A 22,284-nucleotide genomic window follows, 5' to 3' on the forward strand; every position below is an offset into this window, starting at 1 on the left:
GTGACCGCATACAGTAAGCAGCGGCCAGACCAGGAAGGAGCGACAGCCGACGGGGGACCGGGGTAAGTATTTTCTGACCAGCGGGGGGGCGCACAGTGGGTGGGGGGCGGCGGACACATAGATCTTTATTTTAAACACTATTATTCATATTTTCTCTGCAGCAAACGCTGCTGCAGGGAACATATGAATGGCGGCTTCAGCACCATGTGGGGGGGACAGCGCTTACTGTAGCGCTGTCTCCTGCACGCACACGGACCCCAGACGGAGAATGTCCGTGTGAGGTCCGTGTTTTACACGGACCCATTGACTCTATTGGGTCCGTGTAATACGTGCGCTCCCACGAACACTGACATGTCTCCGTGTTTGGCACACGGAGACACGGTCCGCAAAAAATCAATGACATCTGAACAGATGCATTGATTTTTATGGGTCTACGTGTGTCAGTGTCTCCGGTACGTGAGGAAACTGTCACCTCACGTACCGGAGCCACTGACGTGTGAAACCGGCCTAATTTGTGCACGTAGCCTTAAGGGTATGGTTTTTAGAATAGTGTCAATTTGGGGTATTTTCTGTCATATAGGCCCCTCAAACTCATTTCAAATGTGATGTGGTCCCTAAAAAATGGTTTTAAAAATTTGTTGTAAAAATGAGAAATCAACTTTTAACCCTTATAACTTCCTAAAAAAATGTTTTTTCAAAAATTGTGCTGATGTAAAAAAGACATGTGGTCATTGTTATTTATTAACTATTTTGGGGACATAACTCTCTGATTTAAGGGCATAAAAATTAAAATGTGAAAATTGCTACATTTTCGCCAAATTTCTTTATTATATTTTCACAAATAAGCGCAGGTCGTATTGAACAAATTTTACCACTATCATGAAGTACAGTCTCAGAATCAGTGGGATCCGTTAAATTGTTCCAGAGTTATTACCTCATAAAATGACACTGGTCAGAATTGAAAAAATTGGCCTGATCAGGAAGGTGAAAACAGGCTTCGAGGTGAAGGGGATAAAGAGGACCTATCACCAAAAATTACATTTTATTAAAATAAATAAAAAACACTTATTATGAATGTTTATTTAGATTGATATTCGCTGTCAAATCGGTCAGTTTCAATCTAAAACCTTATTTTTATATGACTAAAACTTCCTAGGTCCACGCTGCCATCTTGTGGATGGCAGGGCTTATATGCGATCATCACGCAGCACTAAGCAGGATGACCCTATAATAAATGAGATTTCACTGACTAGTGCAGAGACTACTGAAGCTTAGTGACTAATGTCTGCTCTGAGGGGGGTTACTCTCACTTTGATCCTATTTTCTGCCATTGGAAAGAATTGAGCCAATTATGCTAATTTCACTCTGATCAGAGTTTGATCAGAGTTTGATCACAATGTGATCCTATTTTCTTGGAAGTGTAGTGCAGCAGTTTCAAACAGTGCGGCAGATAGGCAGGGACCCAAGAGAATTCAACATAAAATGTCTTTATTCCAGAAATCTCACAAAATAAGGTACACGTTGTCCTCCGGTTCACAGCCGAGTCATCCAAACAGTCCATCTCTGACCTTGTTCCTGTGGGCGACTGCACCACCGTCTACCTTTTGGGTGGTTCAGCAGCTTTGTTGTCCCAGGCTCTGTGTTAGGCTGCAGTCACACGTTCAGTATTTGGTCAGTATTTTACATCAGTATTTGTAAGCCAAAACCAGGAGTGGGTGAAAAATACAGAAGTGGTGACGTGTTTCTATTATACTTTTCCTCTGTATGTTCCACTCCTGGTTTTGGCTTACAAATACTGATGTAATATACTGACCAAATACTGATAGTGTGACCATAGCCTTTACCTCACACAGGCCTGTATTGCACAGAGCCTCCTGCTTTACAGCTTGCAAACAAAACACTGACACACCCAAGACAAAATTGAGAGTTTAAATGGGAACCATGGACATAGAGCCACTCCCAAAACCCAGAGTAGAGGGAGGGATTCGCCCCACTACAAAACTTGCAAATCCCTTAAAAAATAAAAGCCCATGACCAGTTTTCCTAAAATCTGACTTGGTCAACTACTTTGACCAAATCCACGCTCACTTTTATTTTGCCTTGTAATCACAGACATCACTGGAGTCTAAGGGTATGTGCACACGTTGCGGAATCTGCTGCGGATTTTTCCGCAGCGGATTTGGAAAATCCGCAGTGCAAAACCACTGCGGTTTTCACTGCGGATTTCATCGCGGTTTCTTCTGCGGATTCCTCTGTGGGTTTTCAACTGCACTTTCCTATTGGTGCATGTTGAAAACCGCTGCGGAATCCGCAGAATTGACATGCTGCGGAAAATAATCCGATTTTTCCGCAGCATGTGCACAGCGGTTTTTTTTGCCCATAGGTTTACATGGTACTGTAAACTTTGGGACAACTGCCGCGGATCCGCAGCGTCAAATCCGCTGCGGATCCGCAGCAAAATCCACAGCGTGTGCACATACCCTAAGGCTATGTGCACACTTTGCGGATTTTGCTGCTGATCCACAGCGGATTTGACCGTATTTGACTTGTATGGCCAAGTGCTATCCGAATATCGGATGAAAATTGTGCATGCTGCAACTTTTTCCATGGACAGACTCTGAGGAAAAAAACTACTATGTCTATGGCTCCATAAAATAACATTGGTCGTAGTGTGATCTGATGTTTTATCGGGTCACACTTGGACCAAAAATACGGTCTGCACGAGCCCTAAGGGAAGATTCACAGGACCGTATAAATAATCATTCAGAGTCTCATCAAGGAAAGTGGGACAATATGTTTCTCACCTGTCATCTGTGTGCAGCCCGTATACAATTGTTTTTTACAGTAGAAGTTATTAATCATTTTCAAGACCATTTACAGTTTTCTATGTTACAGAATAGTAATGTTTCCGTAAAAATTGGATGCTATACTGTGGCATCCGATTTTTCTCACACACCCATAGATTTGAATGGGTAAGTCTCATACGATTTATGGAGGAAAATCGTGAATGCTGTGATTTTTTTTTTTCATTTGCTGATTCAGAGATTGATTGAGAACTCGCTGTATAGTGCAGTCATAACATATAGTGACTCATGAGCACTGGCTGGGGAGTTCCCTTTATCAGTGTATAACCCACAGACCTCTCTGCAGCGCTTTCCTTTGCCTGACTGTTTCACAGATCTAAACAGCGTGCTCTCACACTCAGATCAGAGCGAAGTGCAGTCAGAGCGAAGATAGTGAAACTTCACTGCACTCACAGTTTTCCCTCTGCTCTAAGTAGCACAATGTTCAGGGGAGAGAGATCAACTAGTGAGCCATGTAGTGCTACCACTCACTAGGAATGTTGTGTACTGGCAGCGACTTTCAACAGAAAGTCATATTAACATATAATTTGCTTACATGGTATGTAAATGGTTTTTCCAAGGAGATTTTTAATTAATTATATTTGGAAATTTTATTTATTTGCAGGTTAATGGCATTCTGTGACTATGCAGAAGTCACACTGAAAACATGACCACTGGGATGAAATTAACTTTATCCCTCCCAGCAGCATCAGGCTTTCAGTCATCGACGAGCGGCTTCAGTAAACGCTCAGTACATACTGAGCGGCGGCTGTAACTGCACCCCAACACTGATTCAGCATCCATTTACATATAGTGTAGTCCCACAGCAAGGAGTGTAGCCTCACAGCAAGGAGTGTAACCTCAGAGCAAGGACCTAATTATAAGAACAATGTTAAGGTCTTAACCCGCAACCTCCCTGCCTGAACATCACCACTAGTCCAAAAAAATCACTGAGCAGAAATGATCTTGTGTCACCCCGTGTTGTTTGGTATATAAGGGGTGCTCACTGTTTTAATGTAAAAATGGTGCTCTGAAGGAAAAAAACAAATTGACTAAAGCAGGAACCTTCGGCACTCAATGAGAACAATTTATGGTTCAGTGTTCAAATGAAAAAAAGAGGCAAAACATCCACCAAATACAAAAGAAAAAAACAGAATGTTGATATATACAGATACACTTCAGCTGCAACGTTTTGGCAATGTAACGCCTCTATCAAGCCAAATCTGTCATGAAATATACACAAAACAGTAAATGTTAAAAAACACATAAACCGAGCTAGAAAACACAGAAATAATGCAACATACTTGCTGGAGATAGCTAGAAAAAAATAACTAAAATTGCACCCCAGGTGTTGGTCTCACACACAGGATATGGACATTATGGTAAAATGTACATGACTATGATGCCTGGTGCCGCAAAGCACAGCAGATATATAATATAATAGGGTCAAATCCGTAAGCATATGTACCAAAGGAATCATTGACCGAGGACCCATGGAAGAGGATTAGAGGGGAACTGAAAAAAGGATAAGGGGAGAGATAGTAAAGAGTAAAATGAAAATAAAGTGATAAACAGTAAAAGTGTAAGGGAAAAAAAAGGGTAAAAAAAAAGGGGGTAACCCTTAGTAATCCGCCATAAAATGTGCACATGAGTGAACAAATGGGGTATACAGTGTAGAACCAGGATAACCTGTACGGGAAAAATCTAAGGTGTTGGGATCAGCTTGGCCGTTCTGCCTGAAATAAATATCTAAATTGGTAAAATGTATATGTATATGGTGCAGGCAAAGCTGGGAGGGAAGCGGAGGGAGGCTAGTAATTAAGGCAATGCCATGTAGTGGGAAGGTGGCTGAGCACGCCAATCTGAAACCACATGTACCTGTTAATCATGGACGCCTCGGTGCGGCTGCGGACTGTCGGAATCCCTGTGCGGGCGTTGCATGTAGGCGCTATGCCTGGCGTCTGCTATTTGTGCGCTAGGACGGGGAATTCTTCCGGTACAAGTTTACAGAGGTTGCATGTGTAAATACGCTTGCGTAACCCTCCCGTGTTGTCTGCAATTAAAGTGTAGCACTGTCTAGTGACAGCTGTATAAAGAGTTGTGTTTTACTTTGTGTCTACAGTATTGTGAGTTGTTTTATATAGCACATCACAAATATACAAATTCCACAAACTAAAATCTACATTCATCTGTTGATTTCAGGAAATGTTGAGGTCATCAATGCTAGAGAGACTGTTCCCAGAGAGATTACTCCAAATTTAATGGACCAGTGTGCAGATAAAACATTTTTAAAAACAGGTAAGTGCACTTTAGAATGTCATGTGTGGGATTTATGTGTTAATGTCTAGTAAAAATGGTAGTGAATAGCAAAAAATTGGCGCAACACAAGCAATGCCACCATTACAGATGAGCGAATATTTCAATGTTCCGTTCGGATTACCATCGCCAAATTTGCAATATTCGCCGATTTATTCGTTGAATATTTGCGAAACATAGCCGAATGCCATTCAAGTCAATGGGAGGCAAAAACTAACGCAGGCACAACACCTTCTAATGGCCCCAAAAGCTGCCAGAACACTTCAAATGAGGGACAGACACCAGGAAAGTGGCATCAATTAACTCACAGACACGCACAATTTCTTCCCCTTGATAAAGCAAAGAACGCGAAACGCGCGTCGGGGCTCTCTTTTGAGACTGAGGACAGGCGGACCTTATGGGTATGTGTTTATAACCATATTAACTCTTTTTGCACTGGCACTTTGTACTTCGGTTAAAATGGCTCATTTTCATGCATGTTATTATGTAGTTAATATGGTATGGATACCTTTTTCATTCCCATAGCCTGAGGTAATACTATTTTTCTACCTCATTCTCTGGTCTTTGTGCACTTTACTCGGGTATCATCCTTCCTCTTATTGTTTATTGTTTGTTATTAATTGTTTTAACATGTGTGTAATTTCAATAAAAATTGTTATTCTTTTATACCATCTCCTGAGTGGTGTGTTCTGATACTTTGTATCCTATTGGGTTAGTGTAAGCTTTCCACACCCCTTATATGCTTCCTGTGGGATTTCCTATCCTGGTGGAGGAACCCTGTGATTAGCAGTATTATGTTTATGGACATTTTTGTTTATCACAGTAAAAATTGTAGCATTGAACTGCAGCAATCAGCCATGCATGAGGTATCAGGTCTGGGCCAGCATTTACAGTTTGCAACTGAACTTGAAAGTAAGATGAGGTGGATGAGGGATCGGTGTAGGCCTGGGAGCCCTGATATCACATACAACACTCAACCTGCTTTCATGCTGAGCCTCACTCAGGTGGCACAAATATCAGTTTCGTAAACTACCATTGTCAGAAAAATCTAAGGATAGTAGTAACATGGGTACTTTACTCCAATGAAGTGAAGGCATGACGATCTCGGAGGCCTACTGCTACAGGCAACACACATGAAGGAGACCAACAAAGTGACATCAATTTCACCACAGTAGAAATAGTATAATAGGGAAAGACAGGTCTTCCTCTACGCCCAACAGAGCAGATGAACACCCAACCAGGAGTGTTCCCATTTAAAAAAAAGTAAGTGGTAGATACCAACAAAGTGGCATCAATTTCACCACAGTATAAATAGTATAATAGGGACTGACAGGTCTTCCACTACACCTAACCCAGCAGATGGACACCCAACCAGGAGTTTTCAAATTTCCAAAAATGAGGGCCTGACACCACCGAAGTGGCATAAATTTCACGAGAGTAGAAATAGTATAATAGGGACCGACATATCTTCCACTACACCCAACCCAGCAGATGGACACCCAACCATGAGTGCTCACATTTCCAAAAATTATTGACAGACACCACCAAAGTGGCATCGATTTCACCACAGTATAAATAGTATAATAGTGACCAACAGGTCTTCCACTACACCCAAACCAGCAGATGGACACCCAACCAGGAGTTTTTAAATTTCAAAAAATGAGGGCCTGACACCACCAAAGTGGCATAAATTTCATGAGAGTAGAAATAGTATAATAGGGACCGACAGGTCTTCCACGACATCCAACCAGGAGTGTTCACATTTCTAAAAATTATTGGCAGACATCACCAAAGTGGCATCAATTTCACCACAGTATAAATAGTCTAATAGGGACCGACAGGTCTTCCACTACACCCAACCCAGCAGATGTACACCCAACCTGGAATTTTCAAATTTCAAAAAATGAGGGCCTGACACCACCAAAGTGGCATAAATTTCACTAGAGTAGAAATAGTGTAATAGGGACAAACACGTCTTCCACTACAACCAACCCATCAGATGTAGACCAACCATGACTATTCACATTTCCACAAATTTGTGTTAACATTTGCAGCAGCAGTAAGCACAGAAGCTACACTAACGATATCACAGAGTGCAGTTATGCAAGATTAATGCAGCATACTAAAAAATGCAACATCGCCTAGTCTGTACAGTCTGCGTTTGGGGTGCAAAAGTCCTTGGAGATCCATGACTTGTTCATGTTGATGAAAGTTAGGAGGTCTACACTTTCAGTGGACAGCCGTCTGCGCTTATCCGTCAGGAAACCACCAGCAGCACTGAAGACATGTTCTGAAAGAACGCTGGCTGTTGAGCTCAGGCCACTCATCCATTTTGGAAAACCAAAATGTGAAAGGGTCCAAACCCTCCCTGATGCTAATGATATTCAGTTATTGATACTCCTGCACCATCCTCTCCATTCGTTCATCACGTGTAAGACTTAGACTCTGTTGAGCTGGTGCACGAGCTTGTCGCAGAAATTGCTTCTTCCACTTACACTACTGCTGCTATTGTTTTGGTGTGGACGAGTTGACGAATTTTGGTGTTGACGCGTTGAAAATCTAGAGCTGCGATGCGCACTGAGTGCTTCACTGCTGTCATGGGGAAAACCTCTCCTAATGTTGTGTAAAAGCATATTTCAATACTCCAGCATTCGCGGGTCCCATTCTAGGGCAGGAAGCATCTGGCAAAATTTGGTTTTAGGCTTTGTGCACACGATGCGGATTTTCTGCGGATCCGCAGTGGATTTTTCTGAGCAGAAACGCTGCAGATCCGCACTGTGATGTACAGTACAATGCAAATCAATGGAGTAAAAAAATAGCTGTGCAGATGGTGCGGAAAAATCAGTGCGGAATTGCTGCGGATTTCAAAGAAGTGCATGTCACTTCTTTTGTGCGGATCTGCAGCGTTTCTGCACTCCTCAATGTTAAAAATCTGCAGTGGCAAAAACCGCAGAAAATCCGCTCAAAATCCACATAAAAACCGCACAAAATCCGCATAAAAACTGAGGCAAATCCGCGGCTGCGGATTCTGCCAGGAGATGCAGATTTTGTGCAGAAAATTCTGCACCTCTTTTCTTATGTGTGCACATAGCCTTATAGTGTGAATCTAACAGAGTGGCAACCCAGTAGTCAGCACTATTTCTAATTATAACTATACGGGGATCATGTTGCAGATAGTGCAGCTAGAAGGCACTCATATGTCGGGCTCTACCATGAGATTAAAGCCCATGCTGTGTTGGTGGCGGGGAAACACTGATGCTTGCTTCCTCCGTCCCCTCCCGTCAACCATAAACAGCAGAGAGGTGATGATTATCCTCTTCATCTCCAGACAGTTGTTCGCCCATCACCTCTTCCTCCTCCATTTGTTCCTCAGAACTTGCACCTTCACTAACAGTTTATCTGTTATCACCAGCCCCCCTTGTTCGTAGTAATCCACCCTCTCTTGGCAGCCATCTGTGTGACAACAGTCTGGGACTTTGAGACAATGTTATCCCTTCTGCATCCTCCTCTGCTTCCTCCTCTTCCTCTGGGGCCACCACCTCCTCCCGCAGGCTATTAAAAATCTGTCCCAGCTTATAGATGACCAGAATAGTGAGCGCTAACCATCTTAGTAGCCATTTCGAAACTGTGTAGAAGGGTGCAGAGGTCCTTAATCTTTGCCCACTCTGTAAACGTGATATGCGCCACATCCGTACTGTGCTGGCCCTGGATATATGACATGACCTACTGCATCAGGGCTCGTTGCTGCTGCCACAGTCGCTGCAACATGTGCAGAGTGGAATTCCACCATGTCTGCACGTTGCATATCAACCTGTTAACTGGCATGGACAAAGACCTCTGTTTTGATGCAAGTCGATGACCTGAGGAGTGCGAATGATGGCAGTGAGAACACAGCTTCCGTGATTTCTGCAGCAGCTCACCCAGGCCTGGATAGTTGTGGAGAAAATGCTGTACCACTAGGTGCTCGAGCCACCTGTCATACGGGTTTGTGTCCTAACCTATATGGAGGACAGAGAGAACTATGAGGAACTTGCCAGAAGCCATAGGCAGTAAGGGACTACAACTTCACTGAGCAAAAGGGAAGGCTTCTAACTCCACCTGGTAAAGGGGACTCTGAATTCACTTCCAAGCCAGCCGGACCCTGTCTGTACCTGTGATCTGGTGCCCTGGACTGCGGTTGCCTGAAGCTTCAGTAAACCAAGTAAATAAACTGCAAACCTGTGTCCTCCGTTCTTACTGCACCATTCACTATCTCCATCTACACATCGGGAGCCCTGGAGATCTACTTAACCTGTGAGAAGTTAAACCATCTAGCTGCCATAACATCACCTCAGAGGACCCGTTTAAGCAGCGTCGGTCCCTACTGACCGAATACCACAGGTGGCGTCACGAACACAAACTTTATTCAAAACCCATTTAAAGACCTTTCCCTTTTAATTGGGCGCCCAGGGCCACGGACCGGGTCACAGCCACCGTGACATCCCCTTCAAGTACCGGGCCTGATACCGAGTACCCCACGGCCCTGGCGGGCGACTCATAAACAGTAGTCGCAGTGTATCCTATGCGATGTACGGTTGAAACTAAAAGTTTATATACACTATTTAAAAAGAATAATGAGAGAAAGAGAATGTTTTAAGGCATTTTTATTACTTACTGCAAAGTCAAAAGTTTACATACATTTCATTAGTATTTGGTACCATTGCTCTTAAACTGAATGACTTGGGTCAAATGTTTGGGTTATCCTGCCACAAGCTTCTCACAATAGTTGGTCAGAATTTGGGCCTATTCCTCCTGACAAAACTGTTGTAACTGATCCAAGTTTGAAGGTCGCCTTGCTCACACCTGCCTTTTCAGCTTTGCCATAAATTTTCAATAGGATTGAGATCAGAGCTTTGTGATGGCCACTCCAAAACATTGACTTTGTTATCCCCACTTTGTTACCATTTTGGCAGTATGCTTCTGGTCATTGTTCATTTGGAGACCCATTTCTGCCCACGATTTAACTTCCAGGCTGATGTCTTGAGATGTTGCTTCAGTATTACCACATAATTTTCACACTTTTTTGTTACGTATATAATTCCACATGTGTTAATTCATAGTTTTGAGGCCTTCAGTGTGAATGTACAATTTTTATAGTCATGAAAATACAGAAAAATCTTTATATGAGAAGATGTGTCCAAACTTTTGGTCTGTACTGTACCTACTGTGGTATATACATCATACAGGATACACTGAAATTCTAATTTATACATCACTTAGGATACACTGATACTTCTGTATACTTCACATAGGAGACACCGTCACTACTGTATACACAGCACATAGGATACACTGACTCTGCTGCATGCACCATAGGTGGCGAGGGGGGGGGTCAGGAATGCAGAATGCATATTCTCCACCCACAAATAATGTCCTTTTCGAGGCACTAGCCATTGCCAAATGTAATTCAGTGCTGCATGCACCATGGTGGCATTCAATAGTAAGAGCTGTGTGTGGAGTGCCCCAAGGGCTAGGGGTACTCGGTACCGGGCCCTTTTGGTTCTCAAGGACGAAGTCACGGTGGCTGACCTGGTCTGTGGCCCTCGGGAGGTCAGTTTAAAAGGGAAAGGTCTTTAAAGGGGAAATGTTCGTGACGCCACCTGTGGTATTCGGTCAGGGTGAACGACGCTGCTTTAAGCAGTTCGCTGGGGTGATGTTATGGCAGCTAGATGGTATACCTTCCCACAGGCGAAGTATGTCCCCAGGGCTTCCCAGTGTGTAGATGGTGGCTGCTGTGAGGCGCAGTGGAGAACGAGGACACAAGGTTGCAGTCTCTTTACCTTTTACTGAAGGCTTCAGCATCCACAGTCCAGAGCACCAGATCACAGGGCAGGCACAGTCCGGCCGGTTTGGAGGCAAATCCAGAGTCCCCTTATCCAGGTGGAAATCAGTAGCCTTCCTCTAGCGCCTGGGTGTTGTAGTACCTTACTGCTGAGCCTCTCATAAGGTCCTCACAACTGTTGTAGATGTTCTAGATGTTATGTCTCTTTCTCTGTCCCCCAGATGGCTAGAACAACCTGTATGACTGGTGGCCTGAGGCTTTTTACAGGGACACTAGCACGCCCCGGCCTCTGAGGGGTGCCACCATGCCTCCTGGGTATGGGGCGGATCAGTAACGTGAAATTAGCTGTCCTGCCGGTCTCTGGAGCAAGGCATAAAGGACTGTTGCTCCCTCGGTGTTCCGGCTACCGGATCCTGCGCCTCAGAAGGAGGTAGCCTGTACAGGGCAGAACTCCTTCTGGTTTCCACTCCTTTTGCTATGACTTCATTTCTCACCCTCTACAATACAGTTCTCTGTTTGTGTCCTTTCTTAGGGGCAGGTGCAGCTCCGTGTCCTTCTGTCTAGGCCTCTGACAGGATCCCACCCCTGTCAGGGACCAACTACTTGAGCAGAGCTCAGCTAGCAGCTGCCTGAGTGAAGCTCAGCCAGCATTCGCCTAACTTCCTATCCAGGCCACCAGTTTTACCTAATTGTGAAGAGTGCCCTAATAAATAGGAGCATAGCTCCCCCTGGTGGACTGGAGTATGAAATGTGTTGCATGTTTGTGATACCTGGTAAAGAGATCCCCTTTATTGCCTCCAAACGTAACATCACTCTCCCCTAGAGGAGAATGATATTACTGCAACGACCAGGACCCTGGGACGCTGCACTCCCCCTTCCCCCGTTAATTCCAGTACTCCGGGACTGGGAAAAGAAAACAACAATACATTAGCAAAAAGACATGCAATTTTTAAAATGCTATAAAACAAGTTAATATATACTAAGCTTCCCTTTATGGGAGGTGCGGACACTTGAACGTTGCAAACAAAAACATATTTACATTATGGAATGGAACAATTTAGTAAACAGTATACTAACTAGCTATGAAACACTATTACCCCTACAGGTATACTATGTATTTAGTGCAAGTACCCTCTAAGGGTATACTAACATAGAACTTCAAAGTGCAAATCAGCATTTTCTTTATTGCTACTTCTAAGTGCAAAATTTTTAACCAACCCCCACGGGTTTACTTTATTTAAATGCAGGACAGTCTATCAACCCCCACAGGCTCACTGCATTTTCCTTAATTTATTCAAAGTACATCATATTAGGCTATCTAATTGCAACTCCATAACATTGGCTACATTCTATCAGCTATGTAAAACACAATTCTAATCTAACTTCAAATTGATTCTCAGTTCCGTCTTTCTATCAGGAGCTACAGACTCCCACGTCTGCTCAGCTGTCCTCCCATCGTACCAACTCCGCCTTAGCTGATGTTCCACGACAAGCTCCTCTTTTAGCAATTCTCTATAATACATTAACTCACTATCTGCTATATTAACTGTCTAATGTATTAACTTCCTGGCAAAGTGCAACAAGTAAACATTCCCTTTAAGGGCGAACTCAAGTCTTTTCTGAGGTAGTGCAAAGTATCAATCACATCAACATTCAAGTCAATTTAGCAATAAAAGTGACGTGAAGCGAGGGACCCATTACGAACCCCCAACGTTGGTCTTGGGCGGGCAACAAGACGTGTATCCTGACCCAGAATTCTGCCACACCAACGGGTTTTTCTTCAGGTCCTGAAAAACAAAGCAGTTCTTACAACAAGATTAGTAGCCGTCTCCATTAGAGGCAGTCTCTGTAAAAGCCTCCATTGTAAAACTAGTAGAAGGCACCCTTAAGAAGGTGTAAACTATTTACAAGACAGTTTGTGAACTATTCACTGTCCATGATTCAAGTGTTCTTTAAATGGAACGTAACTTGTGCAAACTGAGGATCCCTTTAAACATGGAACCCCTTTAAGAAATAACCCTAGACGGGTTTAAAGCAGCAAAAGAATGAACTGTCAACTATGGAAAAATATTTAGAATTGACTAAATTCTCAATTCTAAATATTTTTCTATCTACTGGCTAACACGGTACCAAGATATATATCTTTCCTGTCAACTATCTACATTCATTTTCAGATTTGTAGATTACTGAAACAGTTCTTGCGGTAGCACTGGTGGGGGCAGTCCTCTTGGATACGAACGACCGCCCGGCATCACATATAGTGCATCTGTACTCTGTATTGGAGTCACTGGCGTAGCTAGAGCTTTTGCCGCCCGGGGCTGTTTCCGAGTTTTGTGCCCCCCCCCCATTGCCGTCACTCAACGCCGGGCACCGCCCCCTCAGCACTGTTTACCCATGAAATCCGGTGCCTGCGCTGTGTATCGCTGTTTGGTGCAGGCGCAGAGAGCTCTGGCCGTCTGATGTCACAGCCAGGCTTGCAGACTGTGCCTGTGCGGCCACCCACCTTGGTAATCCCAGCCCCAGTGTGTTATGCATTATGCAGAGTGCGGGGCTGGGATTCACAAGCAGGGCGGCCGCACAGGCGCAGTGTCCAGCATTGCCCCAGTGTGTCCAGCATTGCCTTAGTGTGTCCAGCAATCTGCCCCAGTGTCCAGCATTGCCCCCAGTGTCCAGCATTGCCCCCAGTGTCCAGCATTGCCCCCAGTGTCCAGCATTGCCCCCAGTGTGTCCAGCAATCTGCCCCAGTGTCCAGCATTGCCCCCAGTGTGTCCAGCAATCTGCCCCAGTGTCCAGCATTGCCCCCAGTGTGTCCAGCAATCTGCCCCAGTGTCCAGCATTGCCCCCAGTGTGTCCAGCAATCTGCCCCAGTGTCCAGCATTGCCCCCAGTGTGTCCAGCAATCTGCCCCAGTGTCCAGCATTGCCCCCAGTGTGTCCAGCATTGCCCCCAGTGTGTCCAGCAATCTGTCCCCAGTGCATCCAGCAATCTGCCCCCAGTGCGTCCAGCAATCTGCCCCCAGTGCGTCCAGCAATCTGCCCCCAGTGCGTCCAGCAATCTGCCCCCAGTGCGTCCAGCAATCTGCCCCCAGTGCGTCCAGCAATCTGCCCCAGTGTCCAGCAATCTGCCCCAGTGTCCAGCATTGCCCTCAGTGTCCAGCATTGCCCCCAGTGTGTCCAGCAATCTGCCCCAGTGTCCAGCATTGCCCCCAGTGTGTCCAGCATTACCCCCAGTGTGTCCAGCAATCTGCCCCAGTGTCCAGCATTGCCCCCAGTGTCCAGCATTGCCCCCAGTGTCCAGCATTGCCCCCAGTGTGTCCAGAAATCTGCCCCAGTGTCCAGCATTGCCCCCAGTGTGTCCAGCAATCTGCCCCAGTGTCCAGCATTGCCCCCAGTGTGTCCAGCAATCTGCCCCAGTGTCCAGCAATCTGCCCCAGTGTCCAGCAAACTGCCCCAGTGTCCAGCATTGCCTCCAGTGTGTCCAGCATTGCCTCCAGTGTGTCCAGCAATCTGCCCCAGTGTCCAGCATTGCCCCCAGTGTGTCCAGCATTGCCCCCAGTGTGTCCAGCATTGCCCCCAGTGTGTCCAGCATTGCCCCCAGTGTGTCCAGCATTGCCCCCAGTGTGTCCAGCATTGCCCCAGTGCGTCCAGCAATCTGCCCCCAGTGCGTCCAGCAATCTGCCCCCAGTGCGTCCAGCAATCTGCCCCCAGTGCGTCCAGCAATCTGCCCCCAGTGTGTCTCCAGCAATCTGCCCCCAGTGTGTCTCCAGCAATCTGCCCCCAGTGTGTCTCCAGCAATCTGCCCCCAGTGTGTCTCCAGCAATCTGCCCCCAGTCTGTCTCCAGCAATCTGCCCCCAGTCTGTCTCCAGCAATCTGACCCCAGTCTGTCTCCAGCAATCTGCCCCCAGTCTGTCTCCAGCAATCTGCCCCCAGTCTGTCTCCAGCAATCTGCCCCCAGTCTGTCTCCAGCATATTGCCCCCAGTCTGTCTCCAGCATATTGCCCCCAGTCTGTCTGAGTCAGACATAAAGAAATAAAAAAAAAAAAGTAAAATCCTCACCTCTCCCGTTCCCAGCGCAGGTCCCGTGCACTCAGCGTCTCTCCGGCTCTGCAACGCTCAGGACAGAGAGGCTGAGCGCGCAGTGATGACATCATCGCACCCTCTGCCCTGAGACGTCGCAGAGTCAGAGGGCGCTGAAGACGCTGCAGCTGCCGCAGGAACCAGGAGAGGTGAGTATTAAAGGGGGGCCCAATGCCAGCGCTGGCACCAGGGGGGGGCCTGGTTGTGGCGTCGGTCGGCGCCGCCCGAAGATTTAAAGGGCCCGCGTCTCTTTTTTTTTTCTTCCTCCTCCTCCTCTCTGGGTCGGAGCCGCCCACGGCATTGTGCCGCCCGGGGCGGCCCGCCCCCCCCGCACCCCCCTTCCTACGCCACTGATTGGAGTCTGTGTGCTCACAGTTCTTTGCTCCACCAGGGCACCAGCACATCTGGAGCACAGAGCGACAGGTGTTCTTTCAGGGGTGGCTGTTGTTTATCTCACCTGGCCAGATGAGGGCAGTGTTGGGCAATGTGAAGCCTCCGGTGATAATGGCTCTGAGTCTTTAGGTGGCAATGGCAGGGAGTCGATGGGCACTAGGAGGGTCTCGTTGGTGGCCGGGGCAGGTTCAGGTTGCTTACCTGCCGCAGCGGAGTCTCCGGTGCCGGTCTCCTCCACTGCAGGTGGCGGCACCGTCAGCTGGCTGCGCTGCTGCTCCTGGACGCTGGCAGCTGCGCGGTACCAGGATTTCCGGAGCTGGTGGCACAGCTCCTCCACTTCCGCACTGAGAACCTCTGGGTTCATACATGGCGGCGGAGCCTCCTCAGCTTCCGATTGGCGGACAGCACAGCGGGTATTCTCCCCCTCCTCCTGGTGACCTCTGCCAACCAGGGTCGTCTCTGCTTCCTCCTCAGGTTTCTGCTCCTCCTCTTCTGGAGGGCGGTTCCTTCTTCGATTAAAACATCTGTGGCTAAGAGGCGGAGGAGTGCTCACACTTATTGTGTAAGTGTTCACACTTATTCTATGTTTAGAAGTGACGGTCAGTTTTTTGAAATTTGTATTCATTAGCCTTCTGACTGAGCACTCCTCCGCCTCTTAGCCACAGGTGTTTTAATCACCGCAGGTCCATTACCCCTCCACAGAGAGAGAAATTTAGTCTAAGAAAAGGTTTCACAGGTACTCATTCAGATGAAGACGTTTATTCTCAGCGAGGAAAGGAAAGTTTAGGACCTGGTATACGAGAGATGCACTAATGTGGCTACCAGGTACACATGAATTGGCCAATTTATGCGCTAAACGCTCTCATTTTTTCATATTTCTAGTGCAGTAATGCAGTTCAATTTTCATGTTTCATGCTTCCGTGTTTTAGCGCCACAGTGTGCTGCCTTATTCATTTGACTGTTTCTGGATTGTGAGTCATGGGGAAAGCAAAAGAATTGTTAACGGATCTATGGGTAAAGGTAGTTGAACTGTATAAAACAGGAAAGGGATACAAAAAGATATCTAAGGAAATGGTAATGCCAATCAGCAGCGTTCAAACTGTGATTAACAAATGTAAAATCAGGGGCTCTGTAAAAACAAAACCATGGTCAGGTAGACCAACAAAAATGTCGTCCACAACTGCCAGGAAAATTGTTCGGGATGCAAAGAAAAACCCACAAATAACATCAGCTGAAAAACAGGACTCTCTGAAAACTAATGGTGTGGCTGTTTCAAGATGCACAATAAGGAGGCACTTGAAGAAAAATGCATGTTCAAGTCGCCACAAGAAAACCATTACTGCGCAAATGGCACAAAGCATCTCACCTACAATACACTAAACAGCGCAGAGACAAGCCTCAAAACTTCTGGAACAAGGTAATTTGTAATGATAAGACCAAAATTGAACTTTTTGGCCACAACCATAAAAGTTACATTTGGAGAGAGGTCAACAAGGCCTATGATGAAAGGAACACCATTCCTACTGTAAAGCACAGAGGTGGATCACTGATATTTTGGAGATGTGTGAGCTTCAAAGGCACAGGAAACTCGGTAAAAGTTGAAGGAAAGATGAATGCAGCATATTATCAGCAAATACTGGAGGCAAATTTGCACTCATCAGCCCAGAAGCTGCGCATGGGATGTACTTGACGTTCGAACATGATAACGATCCAAAACACAAGGTCAAGTCGATGTGTCATTGTCTACAGCAGAACAAAATGTAGGTTCTGGAGTGGCCATCTTAGTCTCCTGACCTCAATATCATTGAGCCACTCTGGGGAGATCTTAAGCGCGCATTTCATGCTAGACAGCCCAGGAATTTACAGGAACTGGAGGCTTTTGCCAAGAAGAGTGGGCAGCTTTACCATCTGAGAAAATAAAGAACCTCATCCACAACTAACGCAAAAGACTTCAAGCTGTCATTGATGTTAGAGAGGGAAATACAAGGAATTAAGAAATAGGGGAATGTTAACTTTTAATCAGGGTCATTTGGATGTTTTGGGTTATCATTATGATTTAAAAAGAGAAAACACAGTAGTTTGACAATAAGTGGCTTCACCCAACCACTAACCTTGAGTGGAGAAAAAGGTGTTCTAATTCATATTCTCTGAAAAAAGGCCAAGAAAGCAAAAATTCTGCCAGTGTATGTAAACTTTTGAGTACAACTGTATATAAATGTGATATCGTTGTAATTGTATTGACCATAAGAATAAAGCTGCCTTGTCAATTTTACCACATGTGAAGTGACATGAGAAAAAACTCCTGATTTGCTGTTTTTTTTTGCTAATTTTATGCCTCCCATAAATCAGAATAGAAAGCAAGCAAAAAATGTCATGTGCCCAAAAATGGTACTGATAAGAACATTACCTTGTCATGCAAAAAACAAGCCCTCACATGACTCTGTCGGCCAGAATATGGAAACATTATAGGTCCCAAAATATAGCAATGCAAAAAGCGTCTTTTAGTGTGTGACAGCTGCCAAACATAAAAACCCGATATAAATCTGGTATCGCTGTAATTTCACCGACTCAAAGAATAAAGTTGTCTAATCACTTATACTGTACAATGAACGGCGTAAAAAATAAATAAAACCAATTCTTCACCTGCTTTTTTTTTTATTTTAAATTCTGCCTTCCAAAGATTGCAGTAAGGTTTTGGGTCACATTTATCATGCGCTCTACACTGAGTGCTTACACCAGGGTTTCCGTGTAAATCTCTGAAATACATGATTCATACAGAACCCTCAGCGGAAATTTCCCTGTAATGGAGTAGACAGAGGTGTACTTTGTAAAATGGGGTCACTTATGGGGGGGTTCTGCTGTGCTGGCACCTCTGGGGGCTCTCCCAGTGGGTCATGGCACCCGCAGACCATAACAGTAAAATCTGCACTATAATATGGCAAAGCTTTGCACTGTGCCCGGAAAGTATTTCCCGATTACATGTAGGTTAGTGGCGCATATAGGAAAAAATGGACCTCAGTTTGTTGTAAAAATTTCTCCTATTAGACCTTAGAAAAGTTAAAAACTTGGGGCTAAAACAACATTTTAGTGGTAAAAATTTAACTTATTCTTTCTTCACCGCTCAATGGTATAAAATTCTGTGAGGCACATGTGTCAATATGATCACTACAACCCTAGAGGGGGAGAGTAGTTTGTAAAATGAGCTCACATATGGGGGGGTTTCTTTTGTTGTGGAAAAACTTGGGGCTAAAAACATTTTTGTGTGGAAAATGTGATCTTTTTTCTTATTTTCACGACTCAACCTTATAAACTTCTGTGAAGCACCTGATTGTCAAAGTGCTCACCACACATCTATATACATTCCTTGAGGGGCCTAGTTTCCAAAATAGGGTCACCTGTGAGGGGTTAACACTGTTTGGGCACATCAGGAGCTCTCCAAATGGGACATGCCGTCTTCTAATTATTCTATCAACTTTTACATTCAAAAAGTAAAATGACTCTTCTTCCCTTCCGAGCCCTGCCGTGCACCCAAACAGTAGTTTTCTTTCTTCTTCCTCCTATGGGGTATCGTCATACAACAATTTTTATGGTGCAATTTCTCCTGTTACGCTTATGAAAATGCTAAATTTAGGGCTAAAAAACATTTTTGTTGTGAAAATATATATATTTTTTAACTTTCACTGCTCAATGTTATAAACTTCTGTGAAGCACCTGGGTGTTCAATGTGCTCAACATATATCTAGATAATTTCCCTGAGGGGTCTAGTTTCCAAAATAGTGTCACTTGTGGGGGATTTTCACTGTTAAGGCACATCAGGGGCTCTCCAGACACGACATGGTGTTTAATTGTTCCAGAAAATTTTGCATTCAAAAGTCAAGTGGCGCTCGTTCCCTTTCGAGCTCTGCCGTGGTCCCAAACTGTGGTTTTCCCCCATTTGCACAACAAATTTTGGGGTCTATTTTTTCCTGTTCCCTTGTGAAAAAAAGGTAAATGTTCATTTTTTTTTTTTTACATATTCCAAAAATTCCTTTGAAGCACCTGAAGGGTTAATAAACTTCTTGAATATCGTTTTGAGCACTTCGAGGGGTGTAGTTTTTAGATTGGTGTAACTTTTGAGTATTTTCTGTCATATAGACCCCTCAAAGTCATTTCAAATGTAATGTGGTCCCTAAAAAGATGGTTTTGTAAATTTTGTTGGAAAAATTAGAAATCTCTGGTTAACTTTTAACCCTTATAACTTCCTAACCAAATACATTTGCTTTGAAAAGTTGTGCTGAAGTAAAGTAGACTTGTGCGAAATATTATTTATTATCTCTCTGATTGAAGGGCATATGAATTCAGAGTTTGAAAATTGCTACATTTTCCAAATTTTCTCAAATTTCAGTTTTTTTTTTTCATAAATAAACATGTCATATCAAATAAATGTTACCCCTATCATGAAGTGCAATATGTCATGAAAAAATCAGTGGGATCCATTGAAGCGTTCCAGAGTTATTACCTCATAAAATGGCACTGGACAGAATTGTAAAAATTGGCCTAGTCATTAACGTGCAAACCACCTTGGGGGGGTAAAGGGGTTAATAGCCCATGAGGCGACGTTTCAGTTCTAAGTTTGAGCCATCTTCACATGTATACCAGGATGGGGCTAGGATGAGGGAAAAATATACAAGGATGGAGGGTATATTTATATATATACCAGAATGCGGAACATATACAGTATATGAGGATGGAGGACATATATACAGTATATATGCTAGGATGGGGGCCCTGGTTCAGATCTTGCACCGCGGCCCATCTGACTATAGTTACACCGCTGCTTACAAGATCTGTTAGAAACAACTTGTAAGGACTGCGATTCTTGCCTAGCGGAAAAGCCACTACCAATAGGCTGTAGCGGTGACTAATTACCTAGGCAATGAGCAGTAAGCAATAGAATAAAAAATCCCTCCATTTTGAGGATGGAGAGCATTTTTAATAACAAGCAAACTCCAAAGTTGCTTGTTTTTTCTTTGCAATTTGAACCATTTATGATGATGAGAGTTAAACTATAACATATTTGGTATTTCAGCATTTGTGACTGTCCAGTGTAATGAAATATTCTAATAGTTACCCATTTGGTGAACACCAAAACATAAAAGAAAATCTGAAATTGCAGAATTGCTGTTTTTGCTGTTTTTTGGTCACTTCACCTCCCACCAAAAAATAGAGTAAAAAAAAGATCAGAAAGTCATATTAACCCCAAAATGATAGTTCTTGGAAGGCAAGGAGAAAAATCAAAAGCAAAGAGGGGCCCACTCTGACTCTGTCAACCAAGGGCTCTCATGAACCTAGAGTTGCCCCTGGCGGTAGAGTATGGGTTCATATATTTCTATAGGTGACATGATATGTCTAAGATCAACAGTGTTTATTATGTATTAATGTGTGTTTGTAAAGGAAAGACAAATTCAGCAAATAATTGAAAAACAAGTAAAATAGTGTCCCCTAAAATAGGATTGTCTTTTCTAGGACCACAATGGATTGGTGTTCCTGGAGAGCTGAGAGGTTATGAGGCTGCTCATAGGAGATATGGACGGTTACCCTGGAAAGCTCTATTTCAGCCTACAATCAAATTGGTGACAGATGGAATTAAGGTCTCAAATGTTGTGGTCAAATTCATCAGCTTTACTTCAAAACAAATAAGAAATAATTCATTGTGGTAAGTGCTGGGACTTGGGGGTTAACAATTGTACTGTCATGATTCCACCCCTCAGTGTGTCTGGGATGCATTTACTGATGGCTCAGCTGTTCAATCTGGTACAGGGGCATGCAAAGCTGACAGTACTGTGATTGACAGCTCAGTGTCCAGTCTGATGCAGGGGTGTTCTGAGCTGTCGGTGTTTTGATTGACAGCTCGGCCATCCAATCTGAGACTGGGAGGTGTTGGCTGTCTACAGGTGATCTTTGTCCCAGGTGATTGCTCTGCTACTTAGCTGCGCTGTTAGTTCCAGACCTCTGCCAGACGTACATTCAACTAAATGTGGTTTGTCTTTGTGCCTTGTGTTCTGCTTGTTGATCTTTCATTGCCTGACCTTAGACCTTGTTCTGACAATCTGTCTGTTTAACCCCTTTGTTCTGATCTGCTATCTTCCTGGTACTTTAAACTAGGACCATTTCCTGACTATGCCTTTGTCTCTTCCCTCTGTTTATGATGTACCCTCCTGGCTTTTGACCTTGGACTCCTTGACTAACCCCACTCATGGCTTGTCTGTGAGAAGTGAATGAGCTTCACATTACGTATGGCGTATACATTGTTCTTTTTCACCAGTATGGATCCTGTTCACGTTCTTAGTAACCAGGTGGCAAATTTGATGCAGATGACTCAGGAGCATGGCTAAGGAATGCCAAAGTCTGGAGTCATCACAATGTTAATTGCAGGGTCAGATAATTAATTTAATGAACACTTCCTATTGCCCTCCATTGCTGGCAGTGGCTGTGTCATCAGTTCCCTTTGATTTACAATTGGTCTCTTCCGAACCTGTAATGGCCCTCCCTGATAAATTTTGGGGAGAGAGAGAATAATGTCCCTACAAGGGGGTCCTCAGACCTGGGCATTTTCCTTGTCTCCACAAGCCCCAAAATAATCTTCTGTGGACACCTTTTTTGACAATTTAGGTCTGATCTATGACAAACCCGACAGAATCCAGGTTGCTGATGCTAAGATCATGAACCTGGCACACGGGATTCGCACAGCTGAGGACTACTGAACTGAATTCCAGAGGTTCACTGAAGTTCTGTGGAACGATGCAGCCCTCAGGTGCCAGTTTCACAAAAGCGTTTCCGAAACTCTTAATGACGC

At 44.6% G+C, this 22,284-nt stretch overlaps 1 protein-coding gene across 1 annotated transcript in view; it reads left to right on the forward strand.

Annotated features, from left to right (window-relative positions):
- Positions 1-22,284, forward strand: part of GGT5 (gamma-glutamyltransferase 5) — a 143,708-nt gene that overhangs the window by 47,435 nt on the left and 73,989 nt on the right. Inside the window, exons 3-4 of the mRNA XM_077293607.1 lie at positions 5,046-5,141; positions 20,955-21,144. Of these exons, the coding sequence (XP_077149722.1) occupies positions 5,046-5,141; positions 20,955-21,144 (286 nt within the window). The remainder of the gene's footprint in view (positions 1-5,045; positions 5,142-20,954; positions 21,145-22,284) is intronic.

The sequence above is a fragment of the Ranitomeya variabilis genome, chromosome 1, assembly GCF_051348905.1.
Source record: "Ranitomeya variabilis isolate aRanVar5 chromosome 1, aRanVar5.hap1, whole genome shotgun sequence".
Taxonomy (NCBI): domain Eukaryota; kingdom Metazoa; phylum Chordata; class Amphibia; order Anura; family Dendrobatidae; genus Ranitomeya; species Ranitomeya variabilis.